The sequence below is a fragment of the Capsicum annuum genome, chromosome 3 (assembly GCF_002878395.1).
Source record: "Capsicum annuum cultivar UCD-10X-F1 chromosome 3, UCD10Xv1.1, whole genome shotgun sequence".
In the NCBI taxonomy this organism is placed as follows: Eukaryota; Viridiplantae; Streptophyta; class Magnoliopsida; order Solanales; family Solanaceae; genus Capsicum; species Capsicum annuum.
In genome coordinates, this window is record NC_061113.1 from 1,812,970 (window position 1) to 1,837,742 (window position 24,773).

The following is a 24,773-nucleotide window of genomic DNA, read 5'->3' on the forward strand; positions in this document are numbered from 1 at the left end:
GTTCAAGGACTTTACTTTATGTTCAGGACCCTTCTGAAAAATGGGATTTTACTTTCTGCTCAGGACCCTCCTGAAAAATGGGATTTCATTTGCTGTTCAGGACCCTCCTGGAAAATGGGATTTTATTTTATGTTCAGGACCCTCCTGAAAAATGGGATTTTACTTTCTGCTCAGGACCCTCCTGAAAAATGGGATTTCATTTTATGTTCAGGACCCTCCTGGAAAATGGGATTTTATTTTATGTTCAGGACCCTCCTGAAAAATGGGATTTTACCTTCTGTTCAGGACCTCCTGAAAAATGGAATTTTACTTTCTGTTCAGGACCCTCCTGAAAAATAGGATTTTACTTTCTGTTCAGGACCCTCCTGAAAAATGAGAATTTACTTTCAGTTCAAGACCCTCCTGAAAAATGGGATTTTACTTTTAGTTCAGGACCCTCCTGAAAAATGGGATTTTACTTTCAGTTCAGGACCCTCCTGAAAAATGTGAATTTACTTTGTGTTCAGGACCCTCCTGAAAAATGGGAATTTACTTTCAGTTCAGGATCCTGCTGAAAAATAGGATTTTACTTTCAGTTCAGGACCCTCCTGAAAAATGGGATTTTACTTTATGTTCAGGACCCTCCTGAAAAATGAGATTTTACTTTCAATTCAGGACCCTCCTGAAAAATGGGATTTTTACTTTCTGTTCAGGACCGTCTTGGAAAATGGGACAACACTTTCAAAATGAACTACTACTTTACTATAATTTTTTTTGGAATAATTTTCGTTCTAGTTTTAATTTTGTGTTTCAGGAGCCCGCCTGGAGAACAGGGTGATGAAATAGCAAGTCAGGAGCCTGCCTGAAGAACAGGGTGATGAAATAGCAAGTCAGGAGCCCGCCTGAAGAACAGGGTGATGATACAACAAGTCAGGAGTCCGCCTTGAGAATAGGGTGAAGAAACGAAAAGTCAAGCAACAAAGTGAAGCAATTGAAAGTCAAGCAATAAGTTGGAAGAAATTGCAAGTCAGGAGCCCGCCTGAAGAATAGGGTGATAAAAGTCGAGTCAAGAGCCAATAGAAGCTGTATAGATAGGATTTTTGTAATTTCCTTTATGTTTTAACTTGTAATTTTCATTTTGATGTAATAACAGAGCCACGGACCGGAACCTCGACGGAACCTCACTCGACTCTCCAACTCGGTATAGTCCATCTCCGTCCAATCCTTGGAGATACTTGTCACTTGATCCCTTCATAACTTGGGTGGGTAGGCTGTCCTAATTCAAAGCCCTATAGTCCTTCTTTCTTCTGTTTCTTTCTTTGAATAATGGTCGGGACAAAATTCTGTCTCATTGTCTTCTTTGTCTGAAAACACTGCGTGTTTACATTCAAAGGGGGCATGATATATACACATAATTTTGTCCCCCTCAAAAGTTTGATTTTATTCATTTCTACCTTATCATATCATGTACCCTCCCCCACGTGATTACATCCCATAAAAAATACAAAAAAAATAAAAATAAATAAATAAAAAACTCTCAACAAAATCCCTAACAAACTTTTATTCTTTTAACACCCTAACAACCCTCTCCAATAAAAAAGTCACAAATCACCACCTCACCACCCCATACCCTACCCCACGTCACCCTTTTTTTTTTTTCTTGTCCAAGAAGAAAGGACTCAAAAAGAAAAAAATACAATATATATACCCACATACACACAAAATAGGGGATATACAGAAAAGGAAAAAAAAAAGTTGCACTCTCTTTCTCTCCAAGAAAACCGAAAGGGTGAGCCTCCGTTCGCCGGCCCTCTTTCGCCGTCGCCGGCGAGACCCCCTTCTTCTTCTTCTTCTTCTTCTTCTGATCTCCGACCAAACCCCCATCGCCGCCGGAGAAGAAAGCAAAGCCAGCTGCTGCTCTGCCGCCAGCAGTCACTGCTCCGACTGCGGCGCATCGGCCAGCTCCGGCCGCAGCTCGTCCCATCGGCGACACCACCGTCCGACCAACGACGGCAGCGATAAAGCCGCTCCAGCCGCAGTTTCCTCCTCTCTCCCTCTCCGGCAATAACGCCGTCAAACCACCGCCAGCTCCGGCTGCGGCTCGTCCTACCGGTAAGCATCCAGCCGCCGACCTGACTTCTCACCAGCAGCGGCGGCAGTCACCGAAAACAGTGACGCTGGTGACCGGCAACGACACCCAGTCTGTTTTCCACCGATTCCGGCGAAATTTCGCGTATGGGTCTTCTTGATTTTCATAATTTCAGTCTCGGTTCTTTTGATATTTCTTATTTCTTAAGGTTTTGAATCCATCTGAGTTGGTTTGGTTCGTGCAACGTTAGTTGGAAATCGTTGGTTTGGGGTTTCGAATCTGGGATCTTGGGTTGTTTTTTTTGAAGTTTATTCGGATTTGTGAGTTATTCATCGTGAGGTTTTGTCGTGGTTTTCCGATCTGTCTGGTTGAATTCAATATCGAGTTTGGAGTTGTTCGTTGTGAAGTTCTTCGATCGAGTATTTTGATCTTCGGATTTCTTTATTATCGACAAGGATCAGTTTCATCGAGGTCCATTTCTTCTAACCGAATCTTTAATTTATTTTGGCTTATGATTTATTTGTTGCATGTTTGATATGTTCGAATATGTGTTGTGTGTTGGTTGATGTTGGTTTCGGACTTCGAAAAGTGAATTGTTAAATCGAAGCATGTTTAATCATATTGTTTGAAATAAATTTGGGGACGGGAATCGAAAATTGATAAAAGTGAATATTACGATATTTTTGATACGTTGTTGATATTGAATGTGATATGTCGTCGATGGGTAGGCAATATAGGTCCGGGTAGGCAAATTTTAAAACTTGTTATTTTGGTTGAATGTTGGAATGTGCGTGTGAATGTCCCTTTCTAGATTATCGTGTTTAATTCAGATGTATTTAGTTAGCCGGGGAATGCCCCGAGATCATTTGTATTTATTCACCGGGGAATGCCCCGACGTATCATGTTGGCGGAAAACGATCGTGATGAAGGCCCGCGGCGTCGAGTAAGGCATTGGAGCTTAGCCTAGACTTAGTTTAGACTAGGATTTGTATTTTTGTATTTTTTTTTTTTATTTTCTCGGACTGTATAATTGGACTGGACTTTACGTTTTTGGACTGCTTTGTTTTGTTTATTGTTTGATTATTTTGCATTCTTTTGTGTGGTTTATACATTTCATAATGCCAAAAATAGTCGATACACTCTACCAAGCGACTGTGGTTGAACCACGGGATCGAGGGGTGCCTAACACCTTCTCCTCAGTCAACAGAATTCCTTAGCCGGAATCTCTATTCGCAAATCAGTTTAAGAGTTAAATGGTTTTAGAAAAGGATTTTTCAAAGGTGACTTGGCACACCGGATTATGCCAGGTGGCGACTCTGAATAAAAAAAATACAAATAATTCTTTTCCGAAACAAATTTTCATTTCTTGTCACTTAAATAATAAAGCCCTTTCGAACTTTAAAATAAACCTTTTGGAGTACGTAAAAGGGGTGTGACAAACTGAAGTTGTCTTTGATCATGAATATAACTGGATTGTTTTTTAAATTTTTGTAAGAGAATGTCAAAAATAATTTTTATTGAAAAAAAAAAATGTTTGTGATCAAACACCATTATTTTCACTAAAGATGAATAATTTTTCAGAAAAAGTTCTCCAGGCTAAACCCCTACTAAATTTGAAAATATAAATTTAATTATATACACTTTATATAGTCATTTAATGATAGAGTTAATCTTAGAAAAACAAAATAAATTTATCTTGATTTTAGAACTAGAACAACTAAAATGAAACAAATATTAAAATTAACGAGATTTTATTGTTGGGGTGGTGGTTGTAATTTCCTCTTCTTGTGGTTTTTATTTGTTGACTAACTACCAAAGACTCTTTGCAATTCTATTTTGAAGTTGGTATGTACTAGGTCTCGTCAATGAAGTGAAGTTCAACTAAGTTTTGTGTGCTCTTAATTAGTTGTGACTCGTGTGTATTGTCTGATTTCTTGGCTGCTTAAGGGTGTGTTTGGTATGATAGGAAAATAATATTTTCCTGGAAAATAAGTTGGGTTTCTACTTATTTTCTCATGTTTGGTTGGTGAATGAAAAATATTTTTCGGAAAATATTTTATGGTGTTTGGTTGGTGAGTAGAGAATATTTTTTAGAAAAGTATTTTCTAGTGTTCGATTGGTGAGTGAAATTTTTTTTTTTTAAAAGACTACTATCTGTTAACTAGTATATCAGTGCCTCTAGCAACTCAATAATTTGTAAGAACTAATTTAAGTATAACAAATAATATCAATATCGAATACTAAAATATTACAATCACTAAATTTAAGCAACTATTAATTAGCAAATATAGGAGACACTTTTCAACATTTTGTTAGGACAATTTCAAGATACTACAATTAATAGAAATATAATAGAACGACAAACTTATTCAACCTCGTGAAACAAGTTACATCGATAACAAAATGAAATATGTAATTAACAAAAGTAACATAAGTAAATCTTCCTTTATGCATATGAAAATAACAATATATTCAATGAATTGAAAATGAAAAAAAATTCGGGCTTCACTAATTTTTATTTCAAGCAGTGAAAAATTGAAATAAAGCATAGTGAAAAACATTTCGGAGTAATGTAAATTTTTGAGAAATGTGAATTTTTTGAGTTATGTGAATATAAATGTTGTTGGGGTGGGAAGAGGGGTGGGGGTGGGATCATAAGTCACATTTGTCATTCTTTGGAAAATAACTTTCCTTGACCCACGAGGGAAGTCATTTTGCATTAAATGGTGGAAAATAAGTTGTCTTAAAAAATATTTTCCTAAACTTTTGTTGCAACCAAACAAGGAAAAACCGGAAAATATTTTTCGAAAAATATTTTCCATCATACCAAACACACCCTAAGGGGTCGTTTGGTAGAGTGCATAAGATAATACTGAATAGGTTGTATTAGTAATGTTGGGATTAGTAATATTGGAATTATTTTTTATGCAGTGTTTGGTTTGATGTATTGAAAACAATATGTATTATAATATTTTAAAAAGAATATTTGTTTGTTTACAAAAATACTCTCAACATATTATAACTTTGTATATTTTCTTTGAATAATTTTTTTTAATACTCACATTGATGATCGTTCAAAATTAACACATGCAACAATTTGGACAAAGATGGATATTGCATCAAGTAATAATTTAGTTAGTCAATGTTGATTAGATCGACCTCTATTTGTTCCAATAATTGTAAACAAATAACATTCTCAATTCAATTTAGTGATGGGCTTGTCATAGTGAAGATGGATTATGTCCAAATAAACCTAAAGTATTAAAAATACACATAAATTACTCCTTTATTTAATCGAAAAATTACACAAATACACAACTTATGTTTTCAATATTACAAAAAATCTCAACTCCCTAAACATATTACAAAAATCTCAATATATACACAGAATGCTAAGTATATGTCGGCTATGTTATGTGTATTAATAGGGAGAGAGACTAAAGAAATTAAAAATGTGGGAGAGAGTGTAATTACTTCCAAAAGGATTGGTATTTATGTTATTTATACTTATTTAATTGAGTTTAGCATTTAAACTAATGAATGTGTAAGAAACACATCTAAATTATCACTTACTCCCTCTGTCCCAAATTACTCGTCCCAAATTTTCTAATTTAATTTTTCATTTTACTTGTCTTTTTTCATTAATCAAGAAAAGATAATTTTGTTTAACGTTTTACCCTTTGCATTAATTATTTTCTCTTTAAATAAAATGTAAACATCATTTAATATGGGTACTATGTTAAATTAGTCATGTTATTAATTACTCCCTTCGTCCCAAATTTCTTAATCTGGTGTCCCATTTTACTTGTCTTTTTTTACTTATTAAGATAAGACAATTTTTTTTTCCATATTTTACCATTTGCATTAATTACTTTTTCTTTAAATTAAAATGTAAACATCATTTAATAGGGGTATTATGGTAAACTAGCCATGTTATTAATTATTTTTCTTAATAGCTGTGTCATTCCAATTTGGGACGAGTAAAATGGGACGGAGGGAGTATTTTTCTTAATCAATGTGTCATCTCAATTTAGGACAGGTAATTTAAGACGGAGGAAGTATTAATTTGAGAAACACATCTAAAAGCTAACTGGACTAATTACTTGCATACAAACTCTTTAGGGTGTGTTTAGCCATTAAAAATCTGTCTAGTTAAACGTGAAAATTACATTCAGTATTCCTAAATTTTCCGGTCGTGAATTTTCTCCATTAAAGTGTGTGATCATGAATTTTTGTCCCTCCTAATAAGTTTCAATGTTTACATATAAGACAAAACTTTGGTTAATTGAGTACGTTCATTATCTTAAAATGTCTAGAACATATATTTTACGAGCAACATATCTAAGTTTTAGCATTTGCCTGTACGACAAATTAAAACTTTTGTTAATTTGTGCAGATTTTAGAACGTGTGTCTTATGAGCAAAAGTCATTAAGCAAGGTCAAAAATCAAGATCACCTCTTAAGGTCATTTTTGTAACACTTATTTTTTACGAGGAACAAAATATCAAAACAAATCTATGGGCCATTTTTTTTTTTATGTGAATAAGCAGCATCTTAATACTGATTAGACCAAATGGGAGCACGCACAAACTTGATACACTTTTTCTTTTCCTTTCATAATTATGATATTTGACCTAGCTTGCATACACATCTGCTACCTCCCACTAGCAGAGTTATCGAAATAACTCTATCCAACAAGGCTTGAAAACATGATAAAAATTCACCCGAGTCTTTTTGACTCGGTTGTATTCATGTATTGAACATGAGAACTCAACCTACTTCATTGTCACATAATTGGATGCCAAACTTCTGATACAGTGGCAATGTATGTCAATGACCAGACTATTACAATTTACACATTTTCAAATTTATTGTTATGAGGATTCACATAATATATTCCTGTAGATCTATATATATCCATTTACCTACCTCCAGGTTTATAAAAATAAATAGAATAGAAGACTTGTATGTGTGTAGCAAGATTACTAGGCAAAAAATCAATAGTAATCCCAATGTATGTATAGTTAAGAATCCATCAAATTCACCCATCAAAATCAAAACTTTATCTCCTCTCTTCAAGATAATGATATTTGATGAAGACAATATCTGACTCAATTGATCGTAATATTAGCAACGACGAATATTAGCAACAACGACATATCCACTGTAACCCGGCCCCCCAAGTAGGGTCGGAGAAGGGTGGTGTGCACGTGATTATTTTCAATTGACACTCGATTCAAATAAAGCATATAATGACAAGTATACTATACAACTACAGCAGCGAACAAGTCATGCTTATACTAGTGAGGCAAAATAGCTTAGTTGACTCTTGTACTTGTCTGAGTTTGTAAAGTGAATACCTCTAATTAGTCTTTTGTCACCTGAACTCTGGAATCATCAAAACGTAATATTTTAAACTCCTCTGATCGTTGACCAAACTTACGTGACAAAATCAGTTGAGTTGGACAAAACGCATGACTGCACGCGCATGTGTGCGAGTGAGGGACATTTTTTGAAGATGCATCTCCACAAACAAAGAACCAACCCCCCTCCCACCCCCCACAAACAAAGAATCAGCCCCCCACCCTAAGCTACCCCACCCCCACCCCCAATACAACCCTCACCCTTTCACCATTTTTTTTTAAAGAAAATTCACTTTCTCAATTTAAATTTTTTATTTTTTTTAAGGATTAATTTTATAATTTTTACAAATAAATAACTTTTACAAATGTGAGTTTTTGAATTTATTGTATTTGTGTATTTGAATTTATAGTTAATTGGAGAGGAATTTTAACTATTTGAAATGAAATTAATTTTTTTAGATAATTTGTAAAAGGTGTTTATTTAATTAATTTTTTTAAATATTTAATTTCTTATGTGACATTTTAAAAATGACGTAAAATTTAATGCAACATTTAAAAATGACGTAGAAATTGATGTGGAAGCTGGCGTGACAGTCATTGTGTTACTACACCGAAATAAGGTTTAAAATGTTGTGTTTTATTGAGTTGAGAGGTTCAGATGACAAAAGTCTAAGTAAAGACCTTGAGAGAGAGAGAGAGAGTTCAAGCTTTAAGATTCTTATAAATTAAAACAAATTATGTAGGATTTTTGTTTGTAACTAAGATTAAATTTTTTTTTTCATGCTAGTTACTACTATTTCTATTTTATGAATATTTTTTTATCGGTTAAACCAAAAATCAACCGTTAAGGATTAAAAATTAATAAATCAAAAATCGATAAAAAATATCTTATTAATTTGGTTATTGGTTTAGCATATTTAAAAATCAAAAAACCAATAAACCAAACCGATAATATGTAAAAGTTAACCGAACCGACCGATGCACACCCCTAGACGGAAAGGACATTTTAGATCCAATAGGTAGACATAAAGGACATTTTAGGCCCAATAGATAGACGGAAGATATTTTTACACTATTTCACGTAAAGACATTTTAGGCCCTTTTCCATAAAAATAATATTAATCCATCTAAACTACTAATACTATAAAATTAATTAGCCGGTGATCGGTTAATTGACCTGCAACACTCAACTTTTTGAGGGGAAATAAAGGTAATTCTCTCCTCAACCTTGAGTAATAAATATAAATTGTTGTTCTTAATATAATTATTAAGAGTAATTTTTAAATTAAGTAATAAAACACAAATTTCTAGTGATTTTGCATTTTGCACCCTTAGGCCTTGACATGTGTACTCTTTTGTGATTTACACTTTATCTTATTCATTTTCATATAATATCAACCCCAGAATAGAGTTTGCAATTTGCTGTTTGCTACTTGTTCGTATGATTGTTACTTATTTTATTGTATTTTATGTCAATTTTAAAATGTAACAAGCATTTAGTTTGATTGTTATGACAACAACATATCCAGTATATTACTTATATTATGGAGTTTGGAAAGGATAGAATAAACACAATTTATACTGCTACCTCAGAAGTGATAGAGAGACTATTTTCGATAGACACCCAGCTCGAGATCAAACAACGTAGGAAAAGACATACAAGAGACACAAGGTAGTAATAAAACAACAACCAGTAATAGAAGTAAGATTATCACCAAATAATACCACCAACAATCTATCGAAAATCAAAAATAATACCCAAAAACTTCGAGAACAAGATACTACCTGTGAAATACTATAACTACTAGCCCCATTCTACTAACGGCTAACCTTCTATTCTAATACGTGTCTCCCATATTTTTTAATCTAAAGTCATATTCTCGATAACCTGTAACTGTTTTAAGTACAATATTACCTGACGATCAATTTGATATGATCACAGCATTGTTTTTTCTTTTGCTCCTCTATCATTATCCAAGTGAAGCCCTCAATATTGAAAAAGCTTAATGCATTGACATAAAAAGCTATTCCACTGTTTTTTCTGCACCAATTTTTCATTTTAACTTTGCTTATGATTTAATAATATTATTTTATCCTTTTATCTTTTCTTTTTTATTTTGTACGAACTATATCAAGTATCACATACCCTACTTTTCTTTTAAATCTTCATTCTTTAGATTGTTGTGCATAATATTACTACTAACAAAAAGAAATTCAATCTATTTAAATATTATATACATTAAAATATAATTCAAATTGTTGTGCAGAATATTACTACTAACAAAAAGAAATTCAATCTATTTAAATATTATATACATTAAAATATAATTCAAATACAATTACAACAATAACAAGTAATTGCACAAAGTGAAGTCTCCAACTCTCAAAGGATAGAGTGTACTCAACCCCGCATTAATTATTACCTTAAAACTAAGATAGAAACACTATTTCTAAAATTAAAGGACAAACAACATCAATCTTGATAGTAAGTTTAATTACAAAAAAATTAATATTTTGTATAATTACTGAAAATCTAAATTTTAGGTCTGTTGAAATACATAATTAACTTCTTATATATCTAACGAGTCCGAAACTAAAATATGATATCAAACTAAAAAAAGTACTAATCTATATCATATATAAATAAAAAAAACCAAAATATACTTTGTGTATTTAATAAGTCCACAATACCTTTAGACTTTAACGGAAGCCTTACCAACGACATAAAAGAAGGTGTAAATCAGATAGTGCACTAAATAAGTGCACAATTATTTTTTTTTATGAATTGTGCACTTATTCATTTTTTAATGGATTGTGCACTAATGAAGAGCTAATTATATATCTTTACAAAGAAAATATAACGGAACTCTGATTTTTCTTTTATTTTTGGGTCTATTAAGATATATAATATATTCAACGAAAATATATTTTTTTCTTTGTAAAGATACATAATTAGCTCCTGGTAGATTTTTTTTTGTTTGAATTTATCGAGATTTATAATTAGCTCCCGATACATAATTAATTGAATTTCTTATAATTACTTTGTAAAAATAAAAAATTATATAAATATAAATAATTAAAATATATATTTGTATAATATTTCCAAAATTAAAACACACTACAAGATATGATACTTAATGATCATCCAAGCAACACCTTTTTCTAAAATTTCCCTTTCTAAAAGTAATAATACAATTTGCAAAACGCTCTCTCAATTTGTCTTTTTCCACTAGTAGATCCAAATATTCATTTGCATCTTGAACCGTCAGATCAAAATCAACGGCTCACATAATTTACCTTTTCGTTCCCTTTTTCCTCTTCTCCTTTCCGCTATTTCAATTCAAATCTCATCATTTTCCCTCTAACGGCTATTTTTCTCTGTTCCTTTCTTCTTTCTTCCCTTTGTACAAACAATGAAGCATGCAGTACAACCACGAAGCACAATCTTACGAGAGAATTCCGAAGCAATAACGCCGAGTCCTATGAACAAACAAAAATGGCTAACGCCACCGCCTTACCGGAAGAATAAGTCGTCGGCATCGAAAGAGAATGCTCCTCCTCTTACTTCTTCAGATCTGAATTGTTCACCGGCTGTGGCTGTTACCGGTACTACTACTACGAAAATGATTATGAAGAGTCCGTTGCCGCCGAGGCATCCGAATTCTAATCCGTTGAAAAGGAAGCTCAGTGTTGATAGCATTGGTTCGGAGAACGGTGCTGGTGTTGCTGGATCTTCTGACTCCGGAGTCAAAGTAATTTTCGTTAAATTCATCTTATTTTCAGTTGAAATATGTATGAATTGTTGTTTTATTTATCGTTGACCATTCTAGTGTTTCTGAATTTGAATTTGAATTTGTTGAAGAGAAATTTAATACGATTGAACTGTTTTATCAGTACATATTGTCTCTCCGGTTAGTATGAGTGGTACCTATTGTTGAATTCATAGTTTTTCAGTGTTAGTGTAACAGAGTGGCTTCGGTGGAAGACAAATGCGGGAAGTGAGGTTGAGATGGTTCGAGCATTTGAGGAGGAAGTGCACGAATGTCCCAGTACGGAGGTGTGAGATGTTGGTTATGGATGACTTCAGAAGGGGGAGAGGTAGGCCTAAGAAATATTGGAGGGAGATTATTAGATAGGACATGGAGCAGTAATAGCTTACTAAGGACATGACCCTAGATAGGAAAGTGTGGAGGACGCGGATTAGGATGGAGGGTTAGTGTATAGGAGCTCATTCTTGTTAGTAGGAAGGAGTGCTTTGTTTATAGTCTTGTAGTTTCTTGTTCGTAGTAGAGGTAGGCCTAAGAAATATTGGAGGGAGGTGATTACACAACACATAGGATGGAGGGTTAGTGGGTAGGAGTGAATCCATGTTAGTAGGAAGGAGTGCTTTGTTTGTAGTTGTGCCTCTAGTTGTAGTGTTATGCATGTTTCTTGTAGTTTTTTGTTCGTGGGGTTTTGGGGATGTTTGTGATTTTCGGATAGATTGTGTATAGTATTACTCTGTGGGTGTCTTGTTTCTTTTATAATCTATTGGTGTGTTATCCCATTTTGTTTTTTGTTTTTATGTTTCTTATGATGTTATTTGTCTTGAGCTGAGGTCTATCGGAAACAGTCTCTCTACTTCGTCAGAAGTAGTGTTATGCACTGAATACACTTACCCTTCCCAAACCCCAGTATGTGGGAATACACTGGGTTAGTATTATTTTCGGCATTTTTATTACTTTACTTTATACGTATTTGGATGTATTTCTTACTGTCATGATATTGCTTCTTATGTATTCATAAATGTTGTGTTGACTTAGTAATCAATGAACTGTGTGGAGTTCCATGAGGTCTTACATTCGAATCCTAGCAGAGGCAAAAAGCACTAGATGATTTCTTCCCGTCGTTCGTAGCCTTGGTGGAGAGCCATGGCTAAGTTGCTGGAGGGAGGTGGAAAGTATCCTGTGGAATTGTTGTTGGTGGGAAGTGGTAGATATCCCATGGAATTAGCCGAGGTGCATGGAAGCTGGCCCGAACACCATGGTCATAAAAAAATGTTGCAATATTTCTTTCTTTGAGCTAAGGGTCTAGCAAGGTAGGGTTAAGGTCGGCGTACACTCTACCCTCCCCGGACCCTACTTGTGGGGGCTATAATGGGTATATTGTTGTTGCTTTATCACTAAATCTGATTTTCTGAATGATGAAAAGGAACTAACTCATTTGAACTGTAAGATCAGTTTACTTCGAATATGCAACAAAGATGAAATGATTAACAAAATGAAAGGTCTATTTCACGCTTGGTAGTTGTTTTTATTGACATACATGTCTTCTGGATTCATGATTTTGCTTGCCGTTTACTACAGTATGTGTTTTTCAGTCTATAACCTATTCTGTTTGTGCGAAGCAGTATAATTTGTGAGCTTATGATCCTGCAATGATTATTTAGGTTATAGTGAGGATGAGGCCACCAACCAAGGACGAGGAAGAAGGTGAAATTGTTGCCCAGAAGGTCTCTAATGATTCTTTGTCAATATCCAGACACAGTTTTACATTTGACTCTATCGCTGATGCCCAATCAACACAGGTAAAAAGGAATGTTTTACTTGTAGGGGAGATCATTTGATTAAGTAAAACATAATGATTGAAAAGAGAAATGTGCATGATTTTTTTTTCATTGGATGTTTGCACTTATGCCACCTATCTTGTTTCATGTATTACTACGACCTTGTTAAGTATTCTTTATCTTGAGCCGGGGGTCTATCGGAAACAGCCTCTCTACTTCTTCAGAGGTAGCGGTATGGACTGCATACATTTTACCCTCCCCAAACCCACTTGGTGGGAATACACTGGGTTTGTTGTTGGATGTTTGCACTTAATGTAATTTGAATTTGATAGGTACGCCTAGAAGTAAGATAATAACTAATTTGATTGATTCTGCTTTGTTTTGATTTTTCAGCTAGATATATTTCAGCTTGTGGGAGCACCTCTTGTTGAAAATTGCCTCGCTGGGTTTAACAGCTCAGTATTTGCTTATGGGCAGGTAATGTTACTCTTATTGTTTTTCAATATACTAAATATAAACTGCAGAATGGCAGATGTTCTATTGTAAATTATTTTGCTGACATGATGTCCCAATAATGATTCTTATTACTTGGATTAATCAGACTGGTAGTGGAAAGACATATACAATATGGGGACCAGCCAACGCCTTGTTGGATGAAAACTTGACAAGTGATCAACAAGGCTTAACACCACGTGTTTTTCAACGACTTTTTGAACGAATTAAGGAGGTGATATTCTGTTGAATCTCTTTTTATATCTATGTTTTCTAGTTGTGCTGTTGGTTGTATAAAAATATAAGGTCGTAGTGAATTCATTTTCTTTGCAGGAACAAGTCAAGCATTCTGATAAGCAGCTTGTATATCAATGTCGATGCTCGTTTCTTGAGGTTAGGCAACTCGACTGATTTCTTTGCATACTGATAAAAGTCGTTATATAAACTCTTCTAGGCTCTTTAGTACTCATAAATATAACTTGCAGATATACAATGAACAAATCACCGATCTGTTGGATCCTAGTCAACGAAACCTTCAGGTAGAAGGAAACTAATATGTAGCGACACCGATTCCTTATCGAATATCTGAGAAATTTTATATTAACAATTTTTGATTGGCTTCACTTTTCAGATCAGAGAGGATGTGAGAACTGGTGTCTATGTTGATAATTTGACCGAGGAATGTGTTTCTACCATGAAGGATGTAGTAAAGCTTTTGATGAAGGTTCATACTGCAACCTTTTCTTATTAAGACAGAAGAATAATGCCATTTACATTTAGGTTAATTGCGATAAAAGGTCCAAGAAACGATAACTGTTGTGCAGTAAATGTTTTGAGTTTGATGAGGTCTCTGCCCCACCATTGAAAGTTAGAGACTAGATTTATTCGTCACTGCCTTTGACATGTTGAAACTTGATCTGATCTTCTATTTTGGAACATGGACCAGTCTTAGGACTTCTTTTGTGCACTCTTTCTCACTGCTGCGATTTCCTAAAGGAAGAAGTGCTTTGTGTCTTAGTTTTCCGAAAACTTAAACCCCTTGCCTTCGTTGAACCTTGCTGCAGTTTGTTGGTGTCTTTTTTTATTTCTAATTTTGTGCTTCACATGAAGTAGAGAGGATGACATATTTTAATTTTTCATCATCTTTTAAAGTTCCTGTCCAGTTACTACAATAAGCCAGTGATTTAGCAAGTAATATCTGAGATCAGTGCTTCTTTTACTTGTATTTTTTGAGCTGCCTAGTGAAAATGGCCTGATGTACTTAGAAAAGCTAATAGAACTTGCTCAATGAATATTACAGGGCTTGTCAAACAGGAGAATTGGTGCTACCAGCATAAACGCTGAGAGTTCACGTTCTCACAGTGTATTTACTTGCGTTGTCGAATCGCATTGCAAGGTAATAACTTCTCATGTCCTTACGACTATCGTCTGATCTATAACAATCCTATAGACCTTTTACATTCCTTTATTTTACAATAATCTGTTCTTTATCAAAAATGCTAACTACCAAGTTAATGCATGGTCTGTTCTTTATCATTTTTTGTTTTGTGAAGCACTTATACATTTTCTGGTGGTTGTGAGGGTGCATGGAAAGACTTTTGCTACCTTCCCAGTTGTTTGTTGTTGTATTTGAGATTTGGAAACGTTTGCTGTTGATCTTACATAAAACTTTAATTTCCAGAGAATGGTCGATGGCTTAAGCTGCGTAAAAGCGAGTAGGATAAATTTTGTTGATCTTGCTGGATCGGAAAGGCAAAAGCTAACTGGTGCAGCTGGAGAACGCCTGAAGGAAGCTGGGAACATCAATCGCTCCTTGTCACAGCTGGGGTATGTTCTTAAGTTGGATGAATTCTCTGTGGTTTAGTATCAGAAAGCTAACTACTTTATCTATTCATAGACATGCATTTCATATTTCTTATTAGCTATTTGGATGAAGACTATGTTGCTCGGACTCTTCAACAATGTCAACGGGTGCATGCCAGATTCGCCAAAACTAATGTATTTTTGGAGAATCCGACACGGGTGCGGCATCAAAAGTGAAGAGTCCGCGCAACTTAGGATGAAGAAAAGAGGAACTTGGTTCGTTTTAAGATGTAATGAATTTCAGCAATCTTGGCCTTGGCACCATAGGAAAATTTCTTTAGTTTTTGGTTAAAAATAGGTCCCTGCAGGCCAGCACCGTTGAATTAATCCATCTAGTGATCCTTTTTTGCTTTCCTGGTATGATTATACAAATTTTGTGACAGTCAAAAGAGTGTGTTTCTGTCTGCAAGTTAAAGACATTCTTCATAGTGTACGATTATTATTTGTATCAAACAATGAGAATGTTTTTACCAAATGTACATGAAAGGCTTGCTTGAAAAGACTCTTGCTTCACATGGTATTGATTAAAGGAAAGTAAGGCTCCAATGGCAGCTTCCTGGAATATGTGCATTTGAGACCTGCTACTGAATGAATGCGTCAGATCTACCTTAATGTTATCAGTGGATGTGGGTGGGATCCTCTAGGGCGATGCATGGGAATTTTATTTCCTTGACATTAATGTTGGAAGGTTGAGGGGAGCCTTGGAGTAACTGGTAAAGTTGCTGCCATGTGAATAGGAGGTCACGGGTTCAAGCCTTGGAAACAGCCTCTGGCAGAAATGCAAGGTAAGGCTGCGTACAATACACCCTTGTGGTGTGGGGCCCTTCCCCGGACACTGCGCATAGCGGTAGCTTTAGTGCACCGGTCTTCCCCCTAATGCCAGAAGGTTGCCAGTAATGTCATAAATCTTGTTAAATCGCAAATTGTGTGTACTAGTGTGTACCTAACTGGTTATTACTTATTTTTCTCCTATAATTAGAAGTCATTTAGAAGGCCTGACATTAGGTTGATCATTTTGTGTACTTAAAGGAACACAAAATAGCAATATAGTGAAGCTTAGGCTTCCTTTTTCTGAAAGATTTTTGCGGAATTCCTGTTCTTCCCTACCATAGAGTGTCACATTTTTAACTTCTTTTCTTTTTGCTTGAACTTATATTTTCACCTCTGTTTCTGATTGCTTTTTGAGATTTGCAGGAACTTGATAAACATTCTGGCAGAAGTTTCCCAAACAGGAAAGCATCGGCACATTCCCTATAGAGATTCCAAGTTGACATTTTTGTTACAGGAATCTCTTGGCGGGAATGCAAAACTTGCAATGATATGTGCCATTTCTCCAGCACAGAGGTAGAGTTAGAACCATACTTTCCTCAATTGTCTTTCATTCTTGTAAAGTTTACATTTCGATTTCTTTCACGATATGTAATTGTTGATAATTTTAGAGTCTTTTGCTCCTCTTGATAATGCAGTTGTAAGAGCGAGACACTCAGTACCCTGAGATTTGCCCAGCGCGCAAAGGCAATAAAGAATAAAGCTGTTATCAATGAGGAAATGCAAGATGATGTAAATGTCTTGAGGGAATATATACGACAGTTAAAGGCAAACACTTAAATCCTTTTCTCGTAAATATCTTCTTTCACGATTGGCATATTTCTTGCTTTACGAGTCTTGGTGGAATGAACGTCTTCTTGTCTTGTCCTCTTTACAGGATGAGCTGATAAGAGTGAAGGCCAATGGCTCTCAAGGAGATCAAAATGGAAATTATTCTTCAGGTTGGAATGCGCGTAGAAGCTTAAACCTTTTGAAATTAAGCCTCAACCGTCCAATGACATTACCTCTTCTAGACGACGATGGTGACACAGAAATGGAGATTGTTGAGGAAGCTGAACTATTAGGTCTCCTGCCAGAAGGAGGAAGTAAAGAGGTTGGAATCTTGCGAAAAAATCTTTCCAAGAATTCCTTGGTTGTTGGTCCTTCTGAAGGACGTAACGAGGAAACGCACAACACATGCAAGGGAGAGGAAGGTTCTGAGGATGCAGACGTTACTATGGAGGAAGAGGTATCCGAACAAGTTGTCCAACCTGAAGATAATTGCTCCATGGCTAAAGAATCAATTCACCAAAGTTGTGATAAAGAAAATGTCATGGCTGGTTTGAAGAAATCCATTTTGAAGCTTGATAGTGATTCTTCTCCGGAGCCCATTGAAATTGAGTGCCTTCCATTGCTGGCCATTAATTTGCTCAATCAAGGAGTAAAAGCGGAACTGGTAGAAGAAACAGCCTCAGAGCAATGTGAATGCTATAATGACAAAACTCCTGAAGGCTCTACTAAATATCCGGAGGGTGGTGCAGCCTGTACAAATGATACATCTCCTATTTTGAAATCTCCCACTCCAAGTGTTTCACCAACAGTAAATAGCAGTAGAAAAAGTCTAAGGACATCATCGATGCTGAGTGATTCTCAGAAGGATCTTAGAGAGAGTAAGCTGGATGTACCGCATTTGTCCTTTGCAAAGCCTACGATCAGTATGTGTTTGGACTCTCAAACTAATAAGAGATGTAAACATTGTTTTACATCAACAGAACATATAGCTGCTAGTCTACATAGGGGACTTGAAATTATAAGTAATCGTCAGCATACATCTTTGAGGCGGTCCTCATTCAGGTTTTCTTGCAAACCTGCTGATCTTCGAGCAATTATTCCAGTTACTAAAGCAGACGTTGGGGTCCAAACGACTATTAAAGATGATCAGTCATTTGAAGGACGGTCAAATTTCTTGTGTAGTAAATGTAAGTTAAGGAATTCCCAGCAAGAGGTTATAGATGCCAATGATGGCTCAAACATGCAATTGGTTTGTGTCGAGGAATCACAGTTGGTACCTGCTGATGGATCACAGTCCTGCGAGAAGTTCAAGGTTCAAGTACCCAAAGTAAGTTCGAAGATTTTATGAATTGTGTTTGCCTTTTGTACTTCTGTACTCTGTCGTACTTATTTCTGTGCAATATTTTGCAGGCAGTAGAAAAGGTATTGGCCGGAGCGATACGGAGGGAGATGGCACTGGAAGAAGTATGTGCCAAGCAAACTTTGGAGATCATGCAACTCAACCGCTTGGTAGGTTTTGGTTTGTCAATTGAGCAACTTGCGACGTTCATTATTCCCTTCATCTATTTGACGTGTTGCAACTGATGGCAGATTCAACAATACAAACATGAGCGAGAATGCAATGCCATTATTGGCCAAACACGCGAGGATAAGATTGTTCGTCTTGAGAGCTTAATGGATGGAATCCTACCGACAGAGGAGTTCATGGAGGATGAATTATTATCACTCGCTCATGAGCATAAGGTATGCCTCTGACTCGAACTTAGTTTATTGATATGCATAATCTTCCTCTCGCTATGCATGTCTAATTCATGATTTTCAGCTTCTGAAGGAGAAATATGAGAATAATCCAGAAATCTCAAGTGCGAAGATTGAATTAAGAAGAGTTCAAGATGAGCTGGAACAGTATCGAAACTTCTTTAACTTTGGTGAGAGGGATGTTTTGATGGAGGAGATTCGGGATTTGAGAAGCCAGCTCCAGTTTTATGTAGATTCTTCACCGAAGGCATTCAAGAAAGGAAGTTCTCCTATGCAATTAGCTTATCCATGCGAGTCAAGTGAGCCTTCGCCTTTATCAACTATTCCAGAGTCAACAGAGGAGAGTGCTGAACAGCGACTTGAAAAGGAGAGGATTCTATGGACACAAACAGAGAGCAAATGGATTTCTCTTGTAGAAGAATTGAGGTTAGACTTAGAAGCTAGCCGCGGCATGGCCGAAAAGCATAGACAAGAACTAGATTTGGAGAAGGAGTGCTCGGAAGAGCTGAAAGAAGCAATGCAGATGGCAATGCAGGGACATGCACGCATGCTTGAACAATATGCTGAACTTGAAGAGAAGCATATGCAATTGCTTATAAGGCATAGGAAGATCCAAGATGGTATAGAGGATGTAAAAAATGCAGCTGCAAAGGCAGGAGTGAGGGGTGCTGAATCTAAATTTATCAATGCTCTTGCTGCAGAAATTTCAGCTCTAAAAGTAGAAAGGGAAAAGGAGAGGCGCTATTATAGGGATGAGAATAAGGGGCTTCAGGCGCAACTGAGAGATACTGCTGAAGCTGTACAAGCAGCTGGTGAATTGCTTGTGCGGCTTAAAGAGGCTGAAGAAGCTACCGCAGCTGCTGAGGTGAGTTTTTAGAATAAATCTTTTCCTAGTTTCGCTTTATTCTATCCGTGTGTATCTTCTAGTCATTGCAACACTAAAGCTTGCTTTAACCGATTTGTTTACAGTCGACTACTCATTATGATGCTACTCCTTGATCATTATATTATTCCTTTACGTCTCCAATTCCACCTATGATCCCATCTTCTTTTACTTCTAATTCCAATCCTACATAAATGCTTTTGTGTGAATATATCCTGTAATTTCTAGGTTTGTCGTCTAGATGAGTTACCACAATAAAAATATTTACGAAGTGCTGTGAGGAGTGTTTGAACGTGACCTCATTGCAAACGAGGGATAGATACAGAGACGTCCGGCTGTTGTCTCTTTACGAGGAAACATTCTTATTGTCTTCCGCTTTCCTTAGGAGAAGTGTGACATCATCCCTCTAGTGGCTCGCTCACCTCTTGTGCTAGCTCACCTCAAACAAGTATTTGCAATCAATATACAACCTGAAATTTTCATCTGAATATAGATATTATTTTCAATTGTTTTGATCTCCTACTTTACGGTGTTGTGTATCTTTCATGTTCTTTATGAAATTATTATGGCTATGTCGGATAAGCATTTGGATCTGTTTTATGTTTGATTACTTGGTCCTCCAGAAGAATGTCTCTACTGATTGACTGTTTCACATATGGCTATGTTGGCTTGAGCTATTAGTGTTAAGACATTTGATTGTGTTGTGGATGTACTCTAGGTGCCGAACATTTTGAACCTTGATTTTCATGATATATCGTGAAGCAAGCACATTACTCATCTTTTGATATGTTTTGTTCCGCGGAGTTCTCTAATAAGTTCCAATCTTATGCAGAAACGAGCGATTGAGGCAGAACAAGAAGCTAACAAGGCTTACAAACAGATTGATAAACTGAAGAAAAAACATGAAAAGGAGATCAACAAGTTGAATCAGTTACTCGAAGAATCCCTCCATCCTGAAGAAAGATCCGAGACAACAACGTATGATGCAAGAGAGATGAATAATGAAGGTGATCCGCAGCACACGCAGCGCAGAGAAGAGTTCGAGTCATTTTACAACAGAGAAGAAGAGGTGGAGGACTTGTCAAACTTAGTAGAGCCCTCTTGGTTTTCGGGATACGATAGGTGCAACATATAGACTAGGAAATGTGTGATGTAAAAAGGTGGTGGTGTTTGTTGTATGTACCTATAATAATACTGTGTTTACATAGTTTTGGTAAGGTGTAGCTTTTCACCAATTGTGGAAGGAACAACTTAATCAATCCATCAAGTTCTTTGTATTCAATTCCTACAATTGATCAATAGGCATGATGAAAAGAGTGATTGTTTTTTTTTTGTCCAATGGTTCAAAATTTATGTGTATTTTTTTTCTTACTCTTAGTCATAGATATCAACATGATCTTGCATACTGATCCGCCCGAGGCTGAGTCTTCGGCTGCTTTTATTACAGGTACGATCATGGTGTGCCATCGGTCGGCGTTTACTTTGTGCCATCGGTCGGCGTTTACTTTATTTGATCCGGGATCCACTTATTCTTATGTGGTCATGCTTTGTGTTCAAGATCCACCGGCAAATTCATGCCTTGGCGAAGACCAACTGATATGGTGACATTTGAATGGGAGTTTTTTGTATAAAATCCCATATCTCGGTCAAATTTCTAAATCATCATTATTAATATCGGAGGCTCATAAGTTATTCATTGAGATGGTACGATTCCCATTATGAAGAACTATCTGTTGGCTTAATACAAGTGTTGGATTCAAGAGTCATCCTACAAAGGTACATTTCCTATTCTATAAAACTTCCATTTTATATTGTCAATTAGTGTAGTAAATTGTATGCTGTCAATCTTATTCCATTCATTTATCTTTGGCAAGGCCATATTTCAGATATTGAAAATCGTGTGTAAAGAACGGATATTGGGTCACTCCCTCGCACGCCCAAGCCTCGTTAACTGGAGCATGGACATATCGATGTAGGATACTTAACATTCCCCTGCACGCCCAGGCCTTGTTAGTGGGAGCGTGAACAATATAATATGGGGGCGCAACATCGGTGAACAAAGATTTGAGATGGGCCTGGCTCTGCTGCCATGTAAAAAATGGATCTTGGATCTAACTCAACCTCAAAAGCTAACTTAGGAGGATTGCCCAAGTCTAATAAGGAGACCAATTACCCATCTCTTTTTCGATGTGGGATACTTAACAATATGCTCATGTGTAGGGGTGTGGAAGGTATCAAATTTTTTGTTTTGAAAAATTTGGAATGAGCATTATTTGGATAGGGTGGGACCAAGAAGTAGAGACAATATAGGTAAGAGCAGAAAGATCCCAAGAATGAACATGGATGTTTACTAGTAGCTTAGATCATTTATTTGCTTGGTTTCGGTGTCAAGAGGATAGGGGGCAATCTTCAAGTGGCTCAGACTCTTTAATTATACCATTGCATTTTATTTGTATAATATTTGGAAGCCAAGAACAGACAGTCCATTAGTACTTTGGAAAACTTAGGCAGCTTTGTTGATATTGTAGTCTATCATATCATATCATGGAGACCATTAAACAAGTAGCTTGTGGGATTGTCTTCTCTGACATGTAGCTCTCTCTCCCCTACTTGTGGACCATTTTTTTCTCTCTTTTTTTTACAAACACTTCTTTTTCACTCAAATACATAAGATTGTAAAGATACCATGTAGACTCATATTCCCTAGCCATGTATTATTAGCCATGGAATTGTTGTGGATCCCATAATTGCTTTCATAACACATGTTCAGATCAGTTTGTGTGCATCTCGAATATTTGAACAAGTATATGTTGTGTTTCACCTTGACCATTCCCTGGCCATATATTAGCCATGGAATTGTTGTGGATCCCATAATTGCTTTCATAACACTCATGTTCAGATCAGCTTGTGTGCATCTTGAATATTTCAATGAGCATATGTTGTGTTTCACCTAGCTCGACCAAGCAATGTAATACGCCGTATTTTCGTACTATAATTCTAACCGTTGTTTATACGCGTCTAAACTCCAATCCAAATGAGTTGAATGTGAATACAAATTTCATGATCATTATCCTAATCTATGGAGTAGTTTAGAGGTGAAAAATGTTCATCGCAATGACTTAGAACAAAGTTGAGCTAAGACCAATTGATTCATCCAAAGTTCGACATTCGATTCTGTAAGGATCAACTTCAAACGTGTATATCTCTTAACATACATGGAATTTTTCATCCCAAGACCTATCAAATTGTAGATAATTGAATTAGCTTTCCAACGATACCAATTTCGCAAAAATCCGATACCGAAACAAAAAGTTACAGCCATTCCCGTGAACAGTGACCAGTACCAGAAGGCTACAGGCGCAGCCCAGGCTAGAGAGGGGGTCTAAGCAGGGTGCCTCCCTGGGTATAGCCTTGGTCCAATTTTTCAATCTTCTTCCGTATTTAACACGAAATTTAAGCTCCAATTGGCCAGTATCATATTCCTCTTCCAGTTCTCTCTCAAAAACACGCAGAAGCTCCGAAACAAAATTCCAGATCCACAAAAATTCATCCGTTCAATTCCAAAAATAATTCAAGAATCATAATCCCCAAGATGAGATCTTCAAGGAGCACCTATGATTTTTACGAGTAGAGTTTCGGAATCGCAAGTTCATCAAATTCATAAATTTGAGGTATGTGGAGTTTGAATAAGAATAATTCTTCCGTTCTTGTGCCCAAAACTTATGTTGATATTATTGTTGAAATCCATATAAATTGACATTGTTTTGAGATTTTGGAATTTATTGAGATTTGGATATTTAAGATATGATATTATATTATGATTTGAGTTGGTATATATATATATATATATATATATATATATATATATATATATTGATTTATATTGTGATATTGAGAATTGATATTGTTAAATACAATATAGAGTATTGGAAAAATGAATTATATTATGAAATGTTGAAATTTTGATTATTGATGAAATAAATTGGTTTTTATACCTTGATATTGTTATTTGAAGATTTTGAAACAATTGTTGAATTATGAAATTTGTATATGATTTTGATATAGTGATATTACATATTTTGGATCTTAAATATATGAGATGAAATTATACAGAGATGTTGATCCCGGATTATTGACAAGAATTTTATAAATATTTTCAAAAGACGAGAATTGTCGTTTTGATATTTGGGTTGATACAAGAAATTTATGAATTTATTGAGATATGACAAAAAGGGTAGCATATCGCCACCCGATTGCAAAATATTGAAATTTATTTATAATGTGAGCCTGAGGCTGATTTGAAGTCCTGAAAGTATTGAATTATTTATGATGTGAGCCCGAGGCTTATATATATATTCTGAAAGCACTGAAATTATTTCTGATGTGAGCCTAAGGCTGATTAAAATTCTGAGCTATGTATGGGAGTAGTATTTAGCACCGAGCGGGAAGTTTGGTACTTCCCTAGAACTACGTGCCACCGTAGGAAGTGAGCCTGAGGCTGATTATATATATTGTGATCACTTGTGTTTGGAATTTGATAAATTTAGGTTATACTCCCTGGCAAGAGTATGACGCTCCTTCCCAGCGTGGGGTTTCTTCCTTAGGAGGACAAAACGTTGGACTCCATATAGCTCACATGGTTTATGTCGGTTATAAGAAACTCCCACTGTGTGCGTGTGTCTCTATTCTATTTATATGATGAAAATATGTGTTATGAAAGATTTGTTTGAGAAAGTTGTTATTACGAAAGATTGAGATGTTATTTACCAAAAAAGGAAATTTTTCTGAAGTTTGATTATTACAGATGTTGAAATCAAGAAAGAAGTGAATTGAGAAATTATTGAAATGACTCACGTGTGTTGTAATACATGTAATATTCATCCATGATTTTGATGATTTAATTCGAGCTAAGTGAGTCATTTATATCAGCATGCATAATTTTATAAACTGTGATGATATTAAGATATTATTTTTGTCACGCCTCAAATCCTATTGGGGCGGACTGGCACCCATAACCGAGGAGGCTCGGGAGAACCAGCTCATAATCTTATACTTCCCATGCATACCTCTATGACAACCCGAAATTCGGACAGCATCATGTCGCATATAAAAGAAAATAATCACCTGTATAAGCTCGAGCACACATATATATGTATATACAATACTTGACCGTTGGAGCCATCACGTCTATTAACAAAACAC

General features: G+C 35.8%; 1 protein-coding gene and 1 long non-coding RNA gene across 2 annotated transcripts; both read left to right on the plus strand.

The window, feature by feature from the left end:
• The first annotated feature begins 10,654 nt into the window (after positions 1 to 10,654).
• LOC107864397 (kinesin-like protein KIN-12B) lies at positions 10,655 to 20,910 on the plus strand. The gene is made up of 16 exons (XM_016710747.2): positions 10,655 to 11,183; positions 12,860 to 12,997; positions 13,370 to 13,453; positions 13,578 to 13,703; positions 13,802 to 13,861; positions 13,954 to 14,007; positions 14,100 to 14,192; positions 14,769 to 14,864; positions 15,150 to 15,295; positions 16,526 to 16,675; positions 16,798 to 16,927; positions 17,037 to 18,257; positions 18,341 to 18,439; positions 18,521 to 18,673; positions 18,753 to 19,553; positions 20,404 to 20,910. Exons 1-16 carry the CDS (start codon positions 10,845 to 10,847, stop codon positions 20,704 to 20,706), a joined length of 3,993 nt encoding a protein of 1,330 aa, XP_016566233.2. The 5' UTR covers positions 10,655 to 10,844; the 3' UTR covers positions 20,707 to 20,910.
• A 1,832-nt stretch (positions 20,911 to 22,742) lies between these two features.
• LOC124896941 lies at positions 22,743 to 24,419 on the plus strand. Its single transcript, XR_007053306.1, has 2 exons — positions 22,743 to 23,242; positions 24,119 to 24,419. It is a non-coding gene; the product is annotated as an uncharacterized LOC124896941 (long non-coding RNA).
• The last annotated feature ends 354 nt before the right edge of the window (positions 24,420 to 24,773 follow it).

Coding starts and splice junctions, on each gene's coding strand:
- LOC107864397 (XM_016710747.2), top strand. CDS start 10,845: ATGAAGCATGCAGTACAACCACGAAGCACAATCTTACGAGAGAATTCC. Junction 12,998..13,369: donor CTGATGCCCAATCAACACAG/GTAAAAAGGAAT, acceptor TTGATTTTTCAG/CTAGATATATTTCAGCTTGT. Junction 13,454..13,577: donor CAGTATTTGCTTATGGGCAG/GTAATGTTACTC, acceptor TGGATTAATCAG/ACTGGTAGTGGAAAGACATA.